The 24,212-nt window shown below is 39.2% G+C and overlaps 1 protein-coding gene across 11 annotated transcripts in view; it reads left to right on the top strand.

Moving 5' to 3' along the window:
* Dlg2 (discs large MAGUK scaffold protein 2) overlaps positions 1-24,212 on the top strand; it is a 1,704,707-nt gene that overhangs the window by 1,317,102 nt on the left and 363,393 nt on the right. For 7 of the 11 annotated variants that reach the window (XM_048360010.1, XM_048360014.1, XM_048360019.1 and 4 more), the window contains one exon: positions 21,893-22,048. The exons of the other annotated variants lie outside the window; for them this stretch is intronic. In XM_048360010.1, coding sequence (XP_048215967.1) covers positions 21,893-22,048 — 156 coding nt within the window. The remainder of the gene's footprint in view (positions 1-21,892; positions 22,049-24,212) is intronic. 11 annotated transcript variants of the gene reach the window in all.

Here is a 24,212-nt window from a genome sequence, read left to right as displayed (position 1 = left end):
GGGAGTGTCTTTGGGCCTCATTTGAATAAAGGGGAGTGTCTTTGGTCCATCAATTGAATAAAGGGGAGTGTCTTTGGGCCTCATTTGAATAAAGGGGAGTATCGTAACAAAGAACTATTTTTAAAATGAAAGTAGATTAACACTTTCTTCCTCAAAAGTTTATTAAGACAAAAAACTGAATTAGTGCCTGTGAAGTACTTGAAAAGCAGGAAGCACTTAGTAAAGCACTTAGTTATTAATACTATTTTTAAAATAAGGATTTAATGATGAACTGTTGCACAGTTAAAACCCTTCGGGTAAAAAAAATTCCTCCACAATTGTTTATTAAAATGCAGCAGCTACATTATGCACCTGCTTAAACATTATACAATCTACAGCGTTTTTCAGCTTATGTATCTTGCAGAGCATATTAGAACATTTTATTGCAAAAAGCCATATAGTCTAAAGGCTTTGTTGATAATCTTTATTTTTATTACTACAGTGAATATACAATACCATCTGAAGTGGGAAAATATAATATAGAATTTAATGGAACTGAATATGATATAAGCCAGTCTATAAATCTGACCTCTTTAAATAAAATTGTCTTTGGGGTATTTGTTGATTTTTGACTTTAATTTACATGGCAGATAATAACTATTAGTAGGGTTTTTTTTCCTCTAAAATTTTGCAAAATATGGCATTGGACTCCACAATCTTTATAAAACTTGTTATAAACTTAGCCAAATTACAGATTCCCAAAGCAGATATCTCTAAGTTAGGTGTTTGGCTCCGTGTCTCATGTCTGATTTCTCCTGTATGGAACCTGCTAATCTCCTTTGAGGCCAAGTGTCACAATGGGAAGGAGGTTGTGGGATGATGGAGAGAGACAATGGAAAATAGACCAGGAAGGGCAAGAGGAGCTTTCTCTTGTTAATGGTACCACGTAACTAATGACTTCTTTTTACACGAGCATTGACAGATAGAGCTATCCTGTTAGAAGTGGGGACTGTGTGTTAAGGTGTTAATGAGGAATTGATATGTTTTTTTTTTTCTTTTGCCAGTCCTGGGGCTTGAACTCAGGGCCTGAACACTGTTCCTGGCTTCTTTTTGCTCAAGGCTAGCACTCTACCACTTGAGCCACTGTGCCTCTTCTGGCTTTTTCTATATACATGGTGCTGAGGAATCGAACACAGAGATTCATGTATATGAGGCAAGCACTCTACCACTAGGTCATATTCCCAGCCCGGAATTGACAAATCTTAAAGAGGAATATCCAAATATGTATTGCAAACATGTAAAGCCATTGTTGGCCATAAAAAATATGAATTCAATGTTAGCAAAAATGAAATAGTAATGGGAATTTTAAATCTATCTTTCATAGCTATTTACCTTTTCTTAGCCTACATCGCACAACACTGATATGTTTATGGGGGGTGGTTATTGCACATCTATAGCTCCCTTTGACATAGATGTAAAATTCAAAGTGTTCCTTTATAGAATAAGTTTATGATTGGCCCCTTGGCCTGGCTGACATAAGAAAGGATTATTAACCATTGATTAATCATTGTTCCTTATGCTGTAAATTAACTACTATCACCAACACAATCTGTACACCTTATGGCCCTTATATGAGACTCTAAAACAATATGTGCTATAACTCAAGACAAGAAGAAATAGTCTCTTCTAATTCACATCCATATATCACAGAAGCAGTACTCAGTGAAAGATAAGAAAAGGCATGCAGTAGTTCCTAATTGCCACATGTAATGTACATAACCCAAGCAGCAGTTTGATCCATGGGTGACTTCCTGCTATCTTCTCTCTCATTAGCTTCTGTGAGTGAGATTACTGTGGATAAGATCACCTTAACCTCTGTAGGCTTGAGAATGGCCATTCCTACTGGGATGAGACAGAATCTCAGTGTTGTTTTGATTTGCATTTCCTTTATGGTTGGATGTTGACTATTTCCTCCGGTGTTGATGAGCCACTTCTATTTCTTTTGAGAAGTCTCTGTTTAGTTCCTTTGCCCATTTATTAATTGGACTTTTGATTTTATAAGGGCATAGTTTCTTGAGCCCTGAAGATATTCTGGATATGAGGCCCGTGTCAGACATGTAGCTGGAAAAGATCATATCCTATTCTGTAAGCTGTCCTTTTAACTTAGTAACTATGTCCTTTGCTCTGCAGAAACTTTTTAGTCACATTAAATCCCATTTGTCAATTCTCTCTACAATCTCAGACCCTGAGTAAATATCACACATACAACTATATTCTCTTATTGTACTTTATTTTTCTCCCTTGTGCCTAAGATATTTTTATTTGAGTGCTCTTATATTATCTCTCTGCACTAAACTGTACATTCTGTGAAAACAGGGACTTGTCTCTTTTGTATATAGATTAGTTCAAGAAGGAAAATGGTAACTAGGATATATTTAATAATCAGTAACTGTCCCTGTGCAGGGTATTATGGAATTACATGAATATGTCTAAAACTTTATGTTGCTACAGATTCACTTTTTGAAACCTTTTTGCTCCATTGATTGTATTCGGAAATCCTTGTCTTGATACTTTTTTCCTTAAATGCTTTCTTTTCATGTGGCTCGTATTTTCTTCCTTTTTTGCCTCTCCATTTCAGCTCATTTATGAACTTTCCACTTCACTCCTTGTAGTGTTTTCATCTTTCAATTTAACACATATTTGCCATTGTTTGGCATCTTCAGGAGACAAGCAAACAAGAGTGTAAAGAGACAGGCATATAAGCTCCCAAGATAATAGAGAAGTGATATACGTGGCAAGGGACAGTCCTGTAAGTTCTGGAGAGTTACAAAGGGCTTTCGTCCTTTTGTGGTGGGTCAGAGACAGCTTCTTAAAGGAAAGAACTGAGACTGTGAAGAGTAATGGGAATCAGCCAAATAGAATGGACTGCTTATGGCAAGGCCCCTCTAGAACAGGAGTGGGCAGGGTAGAAGTCACAACAAAGGAAATGAGGCAGAGGCTCTTTCATTTCTCCTCCTGCCCCAGCCATTGGCCTAACAAAGAAAATTCAGGATTGGAACATGCCTAGTTTACATGCAGCTATTAATGAAGTGCTTTGATAATCACTGTTCAGTTCACATGGTAATTTCAGATGATGGCTACAGTCATGCCTTTACTGATGGACTAGTTGATGCTGACCCAAGCTGCGCAGTTTGATGGATGGAAGGTACTAGCAATCACATATTGCATGTGATGTACTGACTTTATAAAATGTAATCCATAAGAGGATTAGGAGGGACATTCAGGATTGTCTCTAAATTACAGTTATAAAAATCATGCTGGGCTGGGAATCTGGCCTCGTGGTAGAGGGCTTGCCTCGCATAAGCTCTGAGTTCAATTCCTCAGCACCACATATATAGCAAAACCCAGAAATACCACTGTGGCTCAAGTGGTAGAGTGCTAGCCTTGAGCAAAAAGAAGCCATGGACAGTGCTCAGGCTCTGAGTTCAAGCCCCAGGACTGACAAAAAAAAAAATCATGCTAATTTTCCTTGATTTTTTAAAGGTCCTTTATGAGTCTGTCTTTAGTTATATGTCATTTCTTAAAATTCCAGTGTTTCCACTCAGATATTTCTTTCTTTTGAGAAAGCAAGATAAGTAGAAGGAAGTTAACACACTTTTAGGGAATGTATAAGCCAGCTTTTGAACCTAGTTCTGAATGCACTCAATAGAGAAATGAAGTAACAGTTAAAAAGTACAAAGTTCAGTTATACAGGATTAATGGACCATACATCTAATGTATATTTCAGTGATTATAGTTGATAATAGATACAGTACACTTGAAATTTCCTAAGGTTAAAAAAATAAAGACTCCATTATGAAATGGCTGTATGACCTTGGGCTGTGTACCCCTCTAGTTCTTCAAGGGATAATAACTAACTTTACAGAACTGTATTGAAGCTGAGCCACATTGGGAGGAAAGCGAGGAAATGGCACTCAACATGTTAAATTGTTTCTCCTTCCTTTTCCTATGGGGACACAAATTCTTATATTTTGTTATTAATAATTATAATGTAGATTATTGATATTCTTTGGGTTGTTACTGATAGTTTAAAAAGATACTTATCTAAGGAAAGGGACAGGTGGAGAGAAGTAAAGACAGGATGTTAATACAGTCTCAAGCGTATTATGCGGAGCTATAAATGTGTATGTGTATCAAATCTTAGAGAATCCTGAGAACGGGAACACAATATTGACACTCCATTGGTGCCAGAGGGCTCTCATAGTTGAATACATCTAAGCTGCGATGTCAGCTTCCTTGGTTTGTTCTTTATTAATACTGGGACTATGTGGTAACAATGTAAGAAAATCTGTGAAAACACATTTTGAAAGAATGTTAATAGAGGTTACCACTGGCTGAAATTCTGCTATGTGCTCGTCTGCACTATGAATTTTCTACAAAATCTCTTTGCAATTCTCACTTTATGTACAAGGAATCAAATGCAAAAGTTTAGTCAGAACACTTTTGTCATGATACTTTGTATTAGACACCTTTTTGTCATTCTGTTTTTATTTCCATCTTTCAGAGGAGAAACTGAGGCATAGAGCAGTGAAGTACTTGCTGAGCAGTTAACAATTAACAAAGCTGGATCTACATTGACAGTGGGGAAGCTATAGCCTTGACCATGCCACTTAAATGTCATGTAAACTAACACCATAATCTGGTGTTATTAAAGATTGCTATAATCTTCTCTATAATTTAATAGTTATTTGTTTCTTCTTTTTATCCAGAAAGACAGAACCAAAGTTTTACAGGATTACCTTCTCCCAACTGGCCTTAATGCCAGTTCTTCTAGCCATTACTATACCCCCATATGGTCCCCCTTATGAACATGTTACCAAGAGAACTTAGCTGTCTGTGGCTGTTAGTGTGTGTCTCTGCGTGTGTCAACATTTAAGTGTCAACTCACATCTTAGATTTTTCTTTTGAAAATTGGGTTGACCTGGAGGTAAAATGCTTTGCCTCTTTTCATATATCCTGCTTTCTAATAGAAATGCTGTCACCAGCAGAGCCTCATGTTTGTTTTATGTTTTTTTTTCTCCTATTCTTTTTATAAAGTTTCACTTACCACCTGAGACAGGAGATGAAAGCAAAATGAAATAGCTAAAATAAACAATATTACTGAAGATATCAAAAGCCAATTTTGTGAGGCCTTGCTCTGAATTGATAATGGTGTTTGTAAACTCACAGCTATCCAGTACTTCAAAGATACTATCCAGTACTTCAAAGATACTCTACTATTTTTCCTTTTAATTTCTATGACACCATACAAAATGGACAGAGAAATACCTATTTTACAGTCTAGGAATCTGAAATGGGAATTCTATGATTTTTTGATAACAGAAAGTCAGAGACAAATACAGAACACAAAATCCAGAAATAAGAGAGTGTATTAGTGAGAGGAGGGGGGTGATAAAAGAAAATATGTCTGGGTTCAGCACTCAATGGCTACTTGACCTTGGATGAGTGAAATCATTATTTTATGCCTCTGTTTCTCCATCTATACCTGTACTATGGGCTATTATTAGAACTAAATTAGTTAATCCATGTAAGGTACTTTGAACAGAGCTGGCATAAAATGAGCTCCACTGAGATTTGCTGTTATTATGATCATTATTAGCCTTGAGTTTAGTAAAGACATGGGTTTTAAGCCCTGACTATCACTGGGAGTGGAGCTAGGATGGGAAGTGAGTTCAGAGAAAACATGATGCAAGCTTGCCTATTGAAAATGCAGTTACACTGCACACCTGCCTTTAAGTCTACATTGTGTGACTTGATGTTGACATTTCCTTTACAGTTCAATGCATTTCTCAAATATACATTGATCCTAGTTCAGAAAAATCTTTTCCAAAGTAGGCCTAATTATAAATGCTACATAAAAATAAAATTTCATAGCCAGGCACTGGTACTCACTACTCAGGAGACTGAAATCAAAGCCAGCCCAGGGCAGGAAAGTCTTCGAGGCTCTTATCTCCAATTAACCAACAGAAAACCGGAAGTGGAGCTGGAGCTCAAAGTGATAGAGCACCAGCCTTGAACAGAAAAGCTCAGGGGCAAGCAGTCCCCATGCCCTGAGTACAAACCCCAAGACTGACAAAATTTAATTAAGATTTCATATGGAAAAGAAAGTTATTTTTAATTATAAAACTCTAAAATTAAAAGCTCTCTCTCTCTCTATATATATATACACACACACATACATACATTAAGGAAAATAGAAGCAAATACAGGTTATTTTTCTATATCTCTATGGTTTGAGCATAGGAATGTGTCCATGTCCTGTAGCATCTGTGCAGTTACCAATGCTTTCTAGTCCCCAAAGGTAGCATCAGTTCCAAGACTGATTTACTAGACAATGTATGATTAACAAAGTTTCACCTACAAAGTTTTAAATATATACAACCCATAGAACGCTGACAGTATCTCTGATACGGTTTGCTGAATTTAAGCGTGGAAGAACTATGTAGGAGTGCTAGAGAGTACTGAGCTCACGGTGAGAACGTGGTTTGTGTGATCACAGCACAGCACAGCTTTACTGGCAGAACCGCTGCAGTCTGCATCTTACAGAGAATTATTTGTTAAGCTTCTCTTATAACAATTGAGCATACATAACATATAAAATCATTGAGCAAATAATGAAGTGTACTCTTTTTTTAACCTTCCCTTGGCAAAGGGAAGTAATATTTACAAACACTGGCATTTATTAGTATTTAGCAGCTCATTATTTTAATCTTAGCTACTCAGGAAGTTAAGCTCTAAGAGTTGAGATTCAAAGCCAGACCAGGCAGAAAACTTTGTGAGCTTCTTGTCTCCCATTAACCAGCAAAAAATAAATCAGCCTTGAGAGAAACAGTTAAGTAACACCACGAGGCCCTGCGTTCAAACCCCAGTACTAGCACTGAGAAAAATAAGCAGTACTTTGATTCTGTGGTACAGAAAAAGTTACTAATATATGTCATCAATGTGAATAGTTTATATGTTTCTCAAAAAGAACAGGTATATCACCTAAGATAGTAGTTCTCAGTTCTCAGTTCTGACAGGCACCTAGGAAACTTTGTTAAACACTGACTCCCTTATCCCGCTACAAGTGTGTCTCTAAGGATGGAGGTTCGGGGTGGGGCATTAGTATTAGAAACAGAAATCTATCCCCACAGGCATTCTGATGCACAGGCAAGTTTGGAAACCACTGCCTTCAATTTATTAATTCTTTGACTTCAGAAAATCATATCAGTAAAAGAAAAAGTGAAATGTAGCACCTTTTTTTTTTAAGTAGGCTTTTGTTTCTTTTTATTTTGTTGTGCTGGTACTGGGGATTGAATTAAGGTCCTGGGTGCTGTCCCTTAGTTCAAAGATGGTACCCTATCTCTTGAGCCACAGCTCTATTTCTCCAAAATGTAGCACATTAGAAGAAAGCATATGCCTTTCTTCCATGGGGTAAATTTTTCATATAAACAGTGAGGACTAAACAGATGACAATACTAGTGATGATATAAATGAAAAGCGTGCCCCTGAACAAGAGTTTATAAAACATGGAATTTGTGCAGTGCTAGATTTTATAGGTGAGAATTCCAGTTATTTAAAGATATCTGCTTTGTATTTGAGAAATATAGATTTTTACAATAATATGTAATCACTTTTTCACATAAATGAATAAAATCTGTTACATAAAATATATTTTTGCTGGTACTGGACACTGAACTCAAGGCCTTGTGCTTGCTAGGCAGGTGCTCTACAATTTGAGCCATGCCTCTATCTGTTTTACACTGGTCAGTCTCCAAGTAGGGTCTCACTTTATGCCCTGGTTGTCCTTGACTGTGGCCACGAGGGCTTGTGCTTCCCATGTTGCTAGTGAGCTTGATTTCCTTTCAATCAACCTCTATTTGATAATGATCCTGTCACCTCCGGTCCCCTCTGAGCATCAACCCTTTCCTGCTGAGAGTTTTCAAGGACAAAATTTTGAAAGAGAAGTATCCTGGGGGGGGGGGGGGGGGAAAGCTACTTTCCTTCCTGAATCACAAATCACCAGTAAGGCAAGCAAGTACAAATATCCTGATATCTGATTCCAACTTGAGGAGAAAGAAAACACAGCAACTTTGAAGCACATATTAATATTTCAATAAATTCTCCTCTCCCCTCCTTTTCTATTTACAATAGTTTGGAGAAAGCAGATGTGTGCGAAAGGACCCAATCCTCACAATATTTCACAGAGGAATCTTGGGTAATTCAAAAACACACAGCTTCCATCTGAGAACAGAATACACAATGACTTAGCTAAGTGTCTATCTGGGCAGCTGTTAATCATCTTGTGGACCTATTATATGTGCCCAAGGCAACAAGATAAAGGCGGGAGAGAGGAATGGAGATCTAACTCCTGTGCCTATATTTGGTTGCCACCTGACTGATTGGGTTGTGTGTTAAAGATGCACCTCAGAAACCAATGGTCAAGATACCTCACAATCACAGAGATTCAACAATGCACACAACTACCACGTACCAGTCAGCCGGTTCTGATTTTGCTTTTCATTTAATGCGCTTCAGTTAAGTATTGTGTTTGACCACTACATCATCATATCTTCTCTGAGAATTCCTTTTGTTATGCAAAAATCACAAGTAACATTTGTTTGCTGTGAACATTTGTTGCCCTAAAGACTAAACCTGAAGCTGTGGGTGACCAAATAATGACTGAATCATTCTGTGGTTTTCTGTCATTTCAAAACTTCACCTCACCATCCAAAAATAATACATCAAGTGTTTAGGCAAGGAGAATATTTTTTGTAGACTATTTTTGTTTGGTTGTTGAATTCAGGGCCTGGGCACTGTCCCTTAGCTCAAAGCTGGCACTTTCGCACTTGAATCACAGTTCTACTTCTGGATTTTTGGTGATTAATGGGAGATAAGAGTCTCGTGGACTTTTCTGCCCAGTTGGCTTTGAACTATAAGCCTCCAGGCTCAGCCTCCTGAGTAGCGAGGCTTGCAGGCATTGATCCAATGGCATCTGACTACTTCAGCAGAACATTTTTATAAGGAGATGAAACAGGATATTTTGAGGTGACTTTATTTTTAATTCTCTATTCTTCATCCACTTGCTTCACTGAGTCATCCTGAGATGATCTCGGGACTTGACACAAACCTAAGGAGCCCGCTGGCACCTCAATATTTTATCCATTACTTTTCAGTGTGTCTAACATTTTTATGATGATGATGATCCTCATGAAATGTCAGTTGCTTCATATCCTTAACTGTAATGGTTGTGTATCATGCTAAATGAGAAAATTCTACAATTTCTAATTGCTAAATGTATTCTAGGCAGGTTATATAGTGGACAGAAGTTTTGACTCTAGTGCTAGGCCTAAGAGAAAACCAAAAGCCAGTCACTGGTGGCTCATGCCTGTAATCCTAGCTGCTGCTGAAATCTGAGGATCAGTCTGAAGCCAACCCAGGCAGGAAAATCCATGAGACTCTTATTTCCAGTTAAGCACTAGAAAACTGGAAGCGGAGCTGTGGCTAAAAGTAGTAGAGTGCTAGCCTTGAGCAAAAAGAGTTCAGACACAGCACCCAGGCCCTGAGTTCAAACCCCATGACTGACAAAAAAACAAAGAGAGAGAGAGAGAGAGAGAGAGAGAGAGACCTTTCAGTCTGTCTTCACGGTGGCAGGATCCTCATTCCAGCCGTCTGTTCAGTAGTTGCCCATGGCTTCCATAGGTTCTACTGGACAATTTAGGATCTCAAACAAAGCAAGCTTTCCCTGGATCAGGAGAGACCAACATTCCTTTCATCAAATAGACTAATCTCTTATCCCTTGGTATAATGTGGGCTCTTTCTCAACCTGCTTGAAATACCTTAGCCAGCAGGAGATGCAAAGATATCTCTTATTTTTAAAAAGCATGAATAGGAGCGTCATAGCTATAGTTGTCTCAAAACTGCTTAGCAGGGAAGGAGAGCACAGTTAACCATTTTTAACTTTGTTAAATACAGGTACACATCCTTTCCAAGATGAAGTAAGGCTTGAAGGAAGAATATATGTTGAGATCAGATTTTTATCTTCCATGTCACCTAGATTAGTACTGAGGCATAAAAACAGTCATTTCCTGAGCACTTACCATATGGCAGGTAATTTGTTAAAGCTTTACATATTTTATCTGATTTAATCTTGCAAGCATCCTATAAGGTAGGCGTTATTCAATCTTTTTCCAGATAAGGCAGCCAAGATTTACACAATGAAAAAAACCTCCCAGTGTCATGCAGATAAGTAATCTGCAAAAGTATAAAAAGAAAAAAAAAACAATGGGTGAGAATGCTGAAATGGGTGACGTTGATTGAACACATTATATTCATAAACGGCTTTGTTAAATGGCAACTCTTTTGTGCGACTCCTTAACATTAATTAAAACATAAATAATAACATTTAACAATCTCCTAGCCCCAAAGCTCAGGGTCTGTTCTCTGTGCTCCTAGCTTCCTGTATGTCTTCAATGCACAGTGAGTACACACTGTATGAATGAACGCATGTGTTAGTGAAGGAAGACTACTGTTCCTTTAAATGAGCTTTAATGAGGTCCTCATTTCTATAAAAAGGTGTAGCTAGCTCATAATTGCTCTGAAATAAACTGAACCTTGACTAGAATCTTCTTCCTGACAATGTATTTGCATAACCAGAGACATTTGAAACTCTTGGCAAATTTAAATAGCAACTATGGCAACAGAAGCTAAGCTGTCCCATTAACAGTAATTGTTCTCGGTGCCGTTTTATCATTCTTGTCTTGATAGTACCTGTGTAATGCACGGAAATCAAAGCTGTGGAATGTGGAGCTGGGACTGAGCACCAACCTCGAGAGAAAAGCGCTAAGGGATCGTACTCAGGACCTGAGTTCAAGCCCTAGTACTGGCATACATACACACACACACACACACACACACACACACACACACACACACACAATGTGCATTGCTAAGGAAAAAAACATTCATAGAGAGAAAATTTTCTGTTTCTGGGTTGTTTGGGCCTCTGGGGCCAAATTGAGCAGGACCAAATATACATAAGAAGTTTTCCAGCTTTGTTGAGATACGGCTAAAATGTCCAACATGTTTTGAGATACACACACAGAGTGTCATGGTTATCATTACAAAGCTTACCCATATATGTGAAAGCTCACATAGTCACCCTTGGAGTGGCAGGGAGATCATTAAAGATTTATTCTTTTGTGGAGTTAGTAAACATATAAATTGAAAGAAAAAAGCTTAAAAGGTCTAAATTTTCTACAATCCCACTGCTCAAAGAAAATACTAGTAACATCTTTATTCCTTTTCTGTACTTGCAAATAATAAATTGTAATGCTTCCTACAAAATTGACATTGTACTGCATATTTGATTTTATGGCCTTTATCCATCGGTTTATATTACAAACAATTTTTGATGTCTTTTAAAAGTCATTTAGAGCCTATGAAATAGTGGTGGAAGAAAATTAAGATTTCATGTAGACGTATTATCCAGGAATAATGCTGAGTAAATCACCTGGCATATGCTTCTAAACTCCTTTTTCTCATTAGCTGTTCAATAGAATTGAGGCCATATTTCATATTATTTTTAGACATAAAATTCAGATTCAGCTGCATATATACTCTTTTACTTGCCTCTTCATAATTTTTGAATCTCTTCTATAACATCAGATCTACTTACCAAGCATTCCTCATGCTTATATGTGTCTATCGATTACTAATCAACATATTTGCTTTTCAGTGTTTTCATTTTTCAAGTGATGACAATGAAAATTCCCTGTATATCAGTCCTGCTCACTTTTGTTAGATTCCAGGAAGTGGGATTTCCTAAATTATTCCTTTAAGTTTATACATCTACTACCAATGCGGAGAATCCCCTTAGCTAAGTGCGTGTCCTAACTTGGAAAGATGTCTAATATAAGTGAAAAAAGTAAAAGCACCAACATAATAATAATATATGTAATATGGTCAACTTTTTAGCTGCCTGCTTATGCATGGATTCATAAATAGGAAGGAGTATAAGCACAGAAATAAATTAAGAGAGTGTATTTGGGACTGGAAAGGAAAAGTCAATTAAGTACAGTTACTGATTTAAAACAGCACAGCAACCTTGAGCACTGGTGCTCACACCTGAAAACCTAGCTTCGCAGGTACTGAGATCTGAAGATCCTAGTCCCAAGCCAGCCCAACAAGAAAAGGCTATGAGACTTGATCTACAAGTAACTATCATTCCTCCGAAACAAAACCGCAAAGAACCAATAGCCCTCTCAACAAGTGGGCTAAAGACTTAAAAAGAGACTTCTCTGATGAGGAAAAGAGAATGGCCAAGAGACATATGAAAAAGTGCTCTACATCACTGGCCATAAAAGAAATGCAAATCAAAACAACATTGAGATTCCATCTCACCCCAGTAAGAATGTCCTATATCAAGAAAACTAACAATAACAATTGTTGGAGGGGATGTGGCCAAAAGGGAACCCTACTTCATTGTTGGTGGGAATGTAAACTGGTTCAGCCACTCTGGCAAGCAGTATGGAGATTCCTCAGAAGGCTAAACATAGAGCTCCCCTATGACCCAGCAGCCCCACTTTTGGGTATCTATCCGAAAAACCACAAACAAAATCACAGTAAAGCCACCAGCACAACAATGTTCATGGCAGTGCAATTTGTCATAGCGAGAATCTGGAACCAACCCAGAAGCCCCTCCGTAGACGAATGGATCAGGAAAATGTGGTACATATACACCGTGGAATTTTATGCCTCTATCAGAAAGAATGACATTGCCCTATTTGTAAGGAAATGGAAGGACTTGGAAAACATTATACTAAGTGAATTGAGCCAAACCCAAAGAAACATGGACTCTATGGTCTCCCTTATAGGGAATAATTAGCACAGGTTTAGGCAAATCACAGCAGAGGATCACAAGAGCCCAATAGCTATACCCTTATGAACACATAAGATGATGCTAAGTGAAATGAACTCCATGTTATGGAAACAACTGTCATATCACTGTTGTAATTACTTTCAACATGTGATGTGAAACCGTAGCTTCTATTATTGATGATCCTCTTGCGGTGGTTGAACCTGCACTATCTGTGTATCTTATCTGAGTACATCAGAAACCGTGTATACTGGTATTAGAACTAGGAAATAGAAAGGGAATACCAAAATCGAGAGACACAGGGTAAAAAAAGACAAACGACTACAAAAGCAACACTTGCAAAACTGTTTGGTATAAATGAACTGAACAACTTATGGGGGGGGGGGAAGCGAAAGGGGGAGAGGAGATGGGGGAATGAGGGAGGAGGTAACAAACAGTACTAGAAATGTATCCAATGCCTAATGTATGAAACTGTAACCTCTCTGTACTTCAGTTTGACAATAAAAATTTAACAACAACAACAACAAAAAAGCCACAAGTGGAACTGTTGCTCAAGGGCTGGAACACTATTAGCCATGAGTGGAAAAGCTAAGGGACAACCCCCAGATCTTGAATTCAAGCCCCAAGGCTGGTCTAAAAAAGAAAAAAAGAGCACAGCAAGTCAGAAAGTCCCAGCAAACAAGCTAGCGTGAGGTACTGCTCACACACCCGTCCATCCGCGCTGCCCACTGCTCTGCGAGGCAGCCACTGCTGGTTCTCGTGGGGCAGGAGAGTGAGGTGTGGATATAAACTACTTGCCAATATCACACAGCCTCCCTCTACATGGCTAGCGTTTCCCTGTGTTCCTTTGTGCTTTTCTCTGTTGCCTGCCATTGCCTAGCATAGGTTAGGAAGAGAGCAAGAGCAGCACACAGAGGAAGGGCGTTACCTTGGTGGAAAGCTTGCAATGATCCGGCTCTTCCCTTGGCAGATCTCTGACTGCAGTTTTTGCTGAGCTACCACGAACCTATGTCCTACAATCTAACTTGCTTGAAAGCATGGACTAAATCTCTGTTCTTGCAATTAGGTTTCCTTTAAAAAAAAGTGTGAATATAGGGACCAATTTTGTCTCAATCATTCCCGTCTTACTAGATAAATGAACATATACACGAGCAATCCAAGTGGGCGGACTCCTTTAACTGGGGACTAGAGGAACACTGAACACCATGGCTTCCGGTCAAAGGTGGACACAAGAACTGTCCTCAGGACCTGCCTCACTTTTTAGCTTTATCTCCCTCTCAGACCTTTAACAAACTTGTAAGTGGGGCATATTTTCAGGTCTCTGTTGAGCCTTCTCCCCGTTATCTATCACCACTTTCAGGAAGTGCCTGTTCATCCCACCTGGAGCTCCCTCCCCGCCATAGATTGTAAGGGAATTGAGTGCATTCTCCATCCACCATCTCCACAGCCCATAAGTAAACTTGAACTCCACTTGCCATAAGAAAATAAGGCACGGGGGGCTGGGGATATGGCCTAGTGGCAAGAGAGCTTGCCTCGTATACATGAGGCCCTGGGTTTGATTCCCAGCACCACATATACAGAAAACAGCCAGAAGTGGCGCTGTGGCTCAAGTGGCAGAGTGCTAGCCTTGAGCAAAAAGAAGCCAGGGACAGTGCTCAGGCCCTGAGTCCAAGGCCCAGGACTGGCCAAAAAAAAAAAAAAAAAAAAAAGAAAAGAAGGCACGGCACTATTTAAATCACTTAAAAATTATAAATATTAACTTTGATGGCTAATACACCTTGTTCCAAACCTCTGTCTTCATTAGTCATTTGATGTTTCCTTTTGTTTGATTTTATCTTACTTCATTTTGCTCACGTAACAAACTGTGATTTTTTTTTTTCTTTAGAGAAACAATTGTGATCATTTAAAGAAAAATTCTTAGGATAGCATCCTAGTGATAGAATTCCTGAAACAAAGGGTAAACTTACATCTAAAACTCCAGGAATACGCTTCCATATTGCTTTCTTGAAATGCTATAAGGAGGCTTATACCCCGCAGTACCACCACTGTGTGCGGCAGACTCATTCTCCACAACCAAATTGTAATCTATCAATTTTAAAGTCCTTTACTACCTTTAAACATGCAAGGGGGGCATTTCATTTAATTCGCATCACTTTTATTCCTAGTAAACTGAAGCATTGGTATGTGCATTTCTATATGCTACTTCTATTTTCTCTTTTGAGATTAGGTGCTAACAGCCTTCTATTTCTATTGGAATGTTATTGTTTTTCTTACTGAGTGGGAAGAGAATCGCAAAAAGATTGATAAATGTATTTGAGCAGATGTTTTTCCCAGCTATTGCTTAGTTATGAGGTGTTTGCTTTTTTTTTAATTTACTTCAGTGGCTTTATGTCTTTATATAGTCAAACGTCTCATTTTTATGTGATTATGTGATTATGAGTTTATGTGATGTCTTTCATTTAATTGATGCTTACATTTTTCCTTTACATCAAGAACCAAGGTAACTAGAAATCTGCTGTTTTGTAGATTTATGGTTTATCTAAAGAATTTCATAGGAAGGAACAAAAACCAAACCTTTACGAGTAGTTTTACAAGAGTTAATCACTAGCACACAACATAATGAACTATATTCAGGAAAGCCAGGTTTCATAGATCCTCCTGGGCGCTGGAAACTTCCCTGTGTGTCTCAGATGATACTTACTTAAATTTTGTTCAGAAAGTTCTCAAAATAATACGTAACTGTACACACTTGCCCACGCGCCAAAGTACAGTCATTTCACTCTACATATATATATATTTTATTATCAAACTGATGTACAGAGAGGTTACAGTTTCATACGTTAGGCATTGGATACATTTCTTGTACTGTTTGTTACCTCGTCCCTCATACCCCCCTCCCCCTCCCCCTTTCCCCCTCCCATGAGTTGTTCAGTTCATTTATACCAAACAGTTTTGCAAGTATTGCTTTTGTAGTTGTTTGTCTTTTTTTTTACCCTGTGTCTCTCAATTATGGTTTTAAGGTTATATTGTCAAGGATACCGATTTCCGGTTTGTGTACACATGTGCGTGTGCGCGCGCACACACACACACACACACACACACACACAGAGAAACTAGGACTTGAACTCAGGACATTCTCACTCTCTGACTTGGTTTTCATTCAAGTCTCACACATCACCACTTGAGCCACAGCTCCACTTCCAGCTTTTTGCTGATGAACTGGAGGGAAGAGTCTTATGGTCTTTTCTGCCCAGGCTGGCTTTGAACCACACTCTGCATATTTTAGCCTCCTGAGTAGCTACTCCTCCTGGATGCCCTTCCCGGCAGCTGGTGGCCTGAACCACCAATACTCAGCTTGATTTTCAACTTTTTTGTTGTAAGAAAACACTCCATGACCCATTTATAATCCGCTGCCTTGATAGGGTCCAATTTTGTTGAAACCTAAAGGTTCTTATGAAGAAATAAAGCATCTTAATAATTCAAAACTTTCAAAATGACTTCAAATCGTACAGCTCTAACTCTCCCCTTTCTTCAATAAGCAAACAGCAAGAAAGCTGAGAATGGTGTTCATATAAATAAGGTGGTCAATCGATCCCATTTTCTATCCTTATAAAGCAAATATTTGCAGCTTATGGTACAGAGACTATTATTAATAACAAATTATTTATGGCCCAACAATTTGAAACGACACCACAGCTTTGAGTCATCTGAAAAGCAAATCATTATAAAGATGCAATCACAAATCTTGGTAGAATTGGACCTAATATATCATTATGAGCAATAAGAGCCATTGACAAGTTTAGAAAAAGTAATCGATGACCTCTAGGGCTGTGATAAAGGATCAATTACCTTTTCAATATCAGGAGCACAAGTGATTGTTTAGAAGGCTGCATTATGAGGATCTTTTGTGATGAAAGCCAGTTCTTTTGTCCATCCTTCTGGGGGAGAATCTACATTCCATGAAAGGACTCACTGGGGGAGCTTACTGATTCTTGTTGCAACTTTGCACTCAAAACCACACGCCTTGTCTTGAAAATGAACCATCAGTGACTTTATTTTCCACACCATGCAGAAGCCCATGATGTCCTCTATTGTGTTTTAGCCCTCATTCCCCTCAGGACTTCCCAAGTGCTGGGCTAAATATTGATGAGTCCAAGTCTGCAATTCAGTCCTCTTAAGCTTAGCCTTTAAATCTGTGGCCCCAGCTGTGCTCAAGTGGCTCATGTTAGTACTCTTAGCGACTCAGAAGGCTGAGATCTGAGGATCATGGCTTAAAGCCAGCCCAGTCCGGAAAGTCCATGAGACTCTTAGCTCCAAAAGCTAAGCTCAGGGATGGGGCCCAAGTCCTGTGTTCCAACCCCAGGACTGGCATTTTAAAAATCTATGGACCAGCACACTTTTATTTGTAAATGGGAACATAAAGTAGCTTTAAAAAAAAATGTTTCCTCCATTGCTATTGAGGCAATATTGAGTTTACCAGAGGACATGGTATTCAGCTGCCATCCTCGCTGTAGTTTCGGTCTCTGTCAGGTGAACTAAGACGCAGGAGCTAGGAGTTTCCTTCCTCCAAGGTCACGGCAAGGTGAGAGTTAGAGAATCTGACTTATCTGCAGATTTGCCTATGTTCGCTATATTTAACCGATAGTTATGCTAAAAGACACACAAATATATAACCTAAATCCTTTCCTGTTTTTAGTTCTGGCTTGAGAAGAAAGAATAAGAAGTAATGATCACTTTTTCTGTCCCCTCTCTTCTCAGTTTTCTATGACACTGCTTCATACACCATTGCATTAAGGAAGGCAATGGGGAAACAAAGATAAATGAGATTCAATCCTGATCCCCTACAAGTTAATACTATCCCCTAGAGAAAGAGAGCTGTGTGAGCCAACCATGGCACTGCAATAAGTTAAGGTCTCTGCTTGAGACAGCTTGGAGGTGGAGCTGGAAAACTCAATAAAGCATGAGTCAATTTTCCCACTACCTCGAAGATAAGCGACTTATATATTTTTTCATCTCATTCCTTCAGGTGCTACATAGATGAAGAGTATTTATAGTCACAGTTATCATTCTCCTGTCTTAAACCTTTACTCTCTCTGCCACTGGGCTGGAAGTAGAAAGCATTCATATCAGATGTCAACTGTGAATTAAGACGATATTATTTTAATGCGAGATAACATAATGAGTGCAGAAGGATCAGTAATGAACCATTAACAAATTTCTGACAGATATGTCAGGTATGGATTCTGTAGGAACAGTGTAGTGTTTCTTTGAGTGGCATAGTCTAGTTTCAATGATCTGAGAACATAAAGTGCATAAATAAGGTGTCTATTTTATTTTCACTCTCAATATTAAGCAAGATATCCGACCTAAGCCCCAGTCGCTTTTCATTATATAACTAGTATTATACAGAAATGATGGGAGAAGTTCAATAGCCAGGGCACTCAGGATTCCAGATGGCTAATCTAGAATTAAAGAATCGCTACTTGCTACATCTTTTTGCAGCAAAACTTGGTGGAGCGATGCCAAACTTAGTAAAGCTTCAGTGAGCACACCTGCAGTGTCCATCTATGTGACCCTCTTTAACCTAGGCAACCAGCTGCCGATTGCTTTTTGTGTCCCTTTATTTATATTATTCCAATATCTTAGAAGAATCCAATTGGCTTAGTGTGGATTTTGTTGTTTGTCAGTTTATTTGGATTGTTTGCTTGTTTTCTTTGGATCACAGCTGCAGGGTAAAGGGTCTAATCTTGGTCAAATGTTCTAAGCTGCTCTGTCTCTACAGAAGATTGAGTTGGGTTTGGAGTCAAGTGGGACAAATGGAAAAAGGTAGTTATAGGCAAGGTAGGTTTTTAGAGTAGGGCTTAGAGGAAGTGCCTCTCTCCAATGCACCAGAATTGTGATTTAGCCATTAAAAATGCAAAGGAAGCAGAACAAATAGCAAGTGCTAATGGAGTTCAGAGAAAAAGATCACAGAGGGCCAGGGTTATGTTAATGATATGCTACAAAAGCCTGCTACTAAGCCCATAGATATGCAAATATATGCTGATGGATCGGCTGATGAGACCACTAAAAAGTCATTTATCTGTGCCCCTGAGAAGTGGGTGGCAAGTTAAATGATTTGTTTATAAATTCACTTAAAGACTTCACTTGGGTCTTCCACTCCCCATGCCTCGTTTTCAGACATTCCCGCAGAATGAAGATTGCCAGTAGGGATCTTGCTCAGATTTTCACATTCCTGACCTCTGACTCTGGGTGCTTATGAGATGAGTCATTCTATTGTACTGGCCCTTCACACTGAGGAGTTAATTTCCCACCATGTTTCTTTCTCATCCTTCCTGACCTAATGGGAAGTGATGGCGGCCTGTGTTCTTGCTATCTAGCTCTCGGTGACAGCCATCAGCATTTCTCATCTGACTGCAGAGTTTCCAGAGAACATAACTTCAGGGAAGACTGGGATGCCAATGAAGGCCTCCGGAACTCACAGATGAGACGTGTTAGAGGAGCACAGTGCCCGTGGGGAAGTCCTGACAAGAACCGCGAGCGAGCATGGCTGTCAGACTCAAAACCACAGAGCCATCCCCCCAAGGGTGGATGAATTCTGTACACTAAGTACCTCCAGACTTTCAAATCTCACGGACAACCCTGGGGCTTCTGTGAAAGTTAATGATGGCCTGGAAATCTTAACCCTAATACAGAGATTCAGAATAATCTTGGCTTTCTTGAAAACCTGGAAGACTTTCTTTTTCTTTCTCTTAGTAAAGATTTGTTCAAAATATGCATTCAAAGATACATTTAGTAAGCTCCTATGTGTGCCATTTCTATATCTGGGCGGCATTTTGGTGTAGTTTATGCTGTGCTGGACTGTGTCCTTCAAAACAATTCTGCATGTACACACGTCCTAAGGGCTATAGTGAAAATTAGATACAATTCTTCAAATATGAACTCCATTTTCATGTGACATGAGTGCAGTGTATCCTCATAGATACTTTTTTTTTTTATTTAGCTAGGAGACTTTGTCAAATGTGTTATTATGTTTTGGCATATATTTTATCCAACCATATTCAGAGGTATTATGTTCTCACAATCAAGAAAAGAACCCTCTATCTGGTATAGCTAGTGACAAAACACAATAATAAGTAAATGGGAAATGAATGGATGAAAGTCTGAATTACAAATTAAAGAGAACACAGGGTAGCAGTTAACAGATTTAAGGTTGATAAGATTTTTGAATGATGATTTATTAAGCAGAGGTATATAATCAGTCCACAAAGAGAAACCAAACAAAAAACATATCAACAGAAGCTTTCCCCAAACACCAAAAATCCACCAACTACAGAAGTCATCTGCGCTCATAACGTGATTTCAGAAAAGACACGGGAAAAAGTCTCAAGATCTGAACCCTGGGCAAAGTACAGGCCACTTTTTCATTAGTTTAAATAGTGTAGTTCCCAGGAAATCAACCGTTTCCTTTAGTTGAACTGACTGCTGTATAGCTAGAAACTTTTATTTGCATAGTCAGCTTTGCTTCTGCATCTTGGTGCTACTGAGGTACATCGCTTAGGAAGTAACTGATGACATCATTTCTTTCAACTGTAGAGTCAGCAGCAGTCTGAGAACGTTGAGCCAGCCTGACTAGGCAGAAAACATCAGAATGACATCATCATGGAAATGCTTTAGTGGCCCCAAACAAGTCATCATTTCCTAACTTTTTTTTTTTTGCCAGTCCTGGGACTTGAACTCAGGGCCTGAGCACTGTCCCTGGCTTCTTTTTGCTCAAGGCTAGCACTCTACCACTTGAGCCACAGCGCCACTTCAGCTTTTTCTATGTATGTGGTGCTGAGGAATTGGACCCAGGGCTTCATGCATGCAAGGCAAGCACTCTACCACTAAGCCACATTCACAACCCCAAGTCATCAGTTCCTTTCTCCTAAGATTCTATGCCAGTGGGTTAAGACCAGCTACCATTCTGTGCATAATATTTTAAAATAAAATGCACTCTAAAAATACAGATTGGCTCTGAATTACGTCATAGCAAAATAATTATCTTTGGATTTTCCTGTGGAAAGACGGTGTTAAACAGGTTACAAATGTAATTACATGTACTAGTCCTTGTATCCTAGTCCTAGTTTATTCTTCCCCCCTCTCTCTTTCTGTCTCTCTCTCTCCCTCCTTCTTCCTTTTGTTTTGTACCAGTGCTAAGGGTTGAACTCAGGGCCTTACCTGTGCCTAGTTTGCTTTAACTGGTGTTTTACCGCTTGAGCCATGCCTCTAGTGCAACTTTTTGCTGATTATTTTGGTGTTGGATTTTAGTGAGCTTTCCTTTTCAGGATGGCTTTGAACCAAAATCTTCTGGATCTCAGCCCCCCCAAGTAACTAGGACTATAGGTGTGAGGCACCAGTGTCCCTTGCAAGTCATTTGTTGTATTAAATTTATAGTCTTCAATTATGTAGGAGTAGATCTATTAATAAGAGATTTTTGTTTGTATAACAAAAATTACACTAGCATACATAAGCCACATAGTTTTTACTCCCCATAAACGAGGAGTGAACAGTCTGGCATCAATAGAGTGTGGGTCCTTATCATCAGTAACTTGCGCTCGTCATCTTGCATGCTCCAATCTATGGTTAGTCTTCATCCTTAGGATTGTTTCATGGTCCAAGATAGACAGCAAAGCCCCCAATGCTACATCTGGGGTTTGGATCAGCAAAGGGGGGACGAGGGGGAAGGGAGAAGTGAATGTATTACAAGTGTCCAGGTTAAATGGTAGCTATTCCACAAGTCCCAGATCACATTGGACTGAATGTTTTCATTGAGCCATATTTACCCACAGGGAGTGCGAGTAAACTCTTTGGGAAAATCCAAGTCCTGTTAATAAGACCTAAGTAGTACCTAGGACTGGTTGGTATTGTTACTTTTGCACATGGTGAAATGCTACTAAATTGCACAGTCTTTCCCTGTGAGTGCTAACCACGCATCTCTCTCTCTTGTATCACCAGGCCTCCGGAACCAGTTTACAGCACTGTGAACAAACTGTGTGAGAAGCCTGCTTCTCCCAGGCACTATTCCCCTGTTGAGTGTGACAAAAGCTTCCTCCTCTCAGCTCCCTACCCCCACTACCACCTAGGCCTGCTCCCTGACTCTGAGATGACCAGGTACTGCATGCATGCGCTTCGTCACGTCACCTGTCCGATTGCATGTGCCCCCCCCGGGGTGAGAGGGTGGAACCCACCTCTGCTCACGTTACCTGCAGGCAACATCTTCCATGAGGCGGACAGATGTTCCGTTTCCATGTGCGGTGGGAGGAAGGAAGAACATGGCCTTTCTGTATGGTGTGCTCACCGGGCCCCGAGACACAATCACATGGCACGTCACATGTTCTTGATGCTCATACCTGCTCATCAGAGGTTAATTATACTGCTCCAGGACAACTAATTTGGGAGTTGATAATTTCCCTCCTACAGAAGGATAAAAAGAAAACATTTATTGAGCATTTTAATAATATTTAATAAATGTTTACTATGCCTCTAGGCATATCCTAAATTCTGGATACTATCCTTGCCATTTACCCTTTTAATGAAAACATCAGTGTCAGCGTTTAGGTGACTCCTTGAAGTATGATGTGGCTTATCCAAAACGGAACAATTAGTTGGTTTTTATCTAGCCACACTGAACGTGGACTTCATAGTGCTGAACCACATGGTGTTGCAGTTGGTGTTTTCCTATGTTGGCTTTAAATTAATACTGTCCCCTGTAGATATGGAGGTTGAGAGAGGTCAAGGCATTTTGAGAATCAGTATGACCTTGCCATAAATATGAATTTGACCTTGAACTATCCTGAGATTTTCTGCAAGAATTTGAACTATTCTGTCTAAAGGCTGGGCACAATTCTGCATTAATATCTTAAATCCTATGTGTGATGAGTAATAAACACTCTATCTCCTAAATTAGCAAGAATCAGAGAGAGAGAAAAAGAACAGATACACAGAGACAGAGAGAAAGACAAACAGGGAGAAACAGAGAAATAGAGAGGGGGAGAGACAAAAATAGAGAAGAAAGAGAAGAGAATAAGAAAAATTGAATCTAGTGTTCCATGTGGTAGTTTCAATTCATTCTAATTGAGAGATTACAATTACAGTATTTGTAAACTTAGCAGCAAACTTACAGAGCTATGATTTCAGAACATCTTCGTAATATTTTAGGGCTCAAAAAATAAAGATATTTTACAACTATGCAAAGTGAAAATGGATGTATCAAAAAAGTCTTCTTCAGAACCACATCCTTATTTTTTGTATTGTCAACAAATACACTTAAAATCAGTTACTGGCTTCTCTGGATGGGTTAAACAGTGCATTTCATATTATGTCTAATATTTCTAGAACTTAATGAAAAGTGTATTTACCATTTAATCAGCTAACATATTTGCACTTGGGTGCAACTTAACGGTATTTCAGAATTTTATAACTATAGTAAATAAATTCCACATTGTTGACAATTCATGAAAGCTGGTTTTCGTACAATGAGCTTTGCCATTTTGAAGCTAAGAAGCCCACATTAGCATAGCCACAGGAAGGTGAAAATGTGCACATGCCTACAAGAACACTTTCTGATTATTGTGTTTCTGTACTCAGCTACAGGACAGTTAGTATCTATTGATATCTTGTTTTATGCTGGGCATTTCCTTTAAGAATTTCGTGTGTGTGTGTGTGTGTCTGTGTGTGTGCGCGTGTGCGCGTGTGTGTGTGTGTATGATGATGATGATGATGATGATGATGATGATGATGATACTGAGTCTTGAATCTGAGGGCTAGCTCTCTTAGCCGGGTTGCTTAGCTGGCCCTCTACCGCTTGAGCTACACCTCCAGTCCAGATTTTGGAGATGGAGTCTCACAGACTTTTCTTCTTGGACTAATTCTAATTTCAACTGTGATCTTCAGATCTCAACCTCCTGAGTAGCTAGTGTTACAGACATGAGCCACTGGCACCCAGCCTGTTAAAGTACTTCCTATTAATTATTTGTAATAAATGTGATCATGGTCTTAGTTTTCAAAAGGAGAGAGATTTGAGAGGTGGATTGACTTATTCACATTATCTACCACTAAGTGGCAGAGAGGGGATTCAAACCCAGGTGACAGCTGATCTGACTCATGGGCCCTTGTACTGGCATTGGCATGACGACAAGGACATCTTTGCTACATGTAGACCTTCTCTACTCATTCCTCCTTTTCTCCCCTTTCTTTCTTTATCCTATTACTTGTGTCCATTTCTAGGGCTCAGTGTTAAAGAAATTTTTAACCCATGTTCTTTTTTGGGTAAATG

This window comes from Perognathus longimembris, chromosome 13 (assembly GCF_023159225.1).
Source record: "Perognathus longimembris pacificus isolate PPM17 chromosome 13, ASM2315922v1, whole genome shotgun sequence".
In the NCBI taxonomy this organism is placed as follows: Eukaryota; Metazoa; Chordata; class Mammalia; order Rodentia; family Heteromyidae; genus Perognathus; species Perognathus longimembris.
Note: the sequence above shows the minus strand (reverse complement) of the source record. Positions and strands in the feature narration are given on the sequence as shown.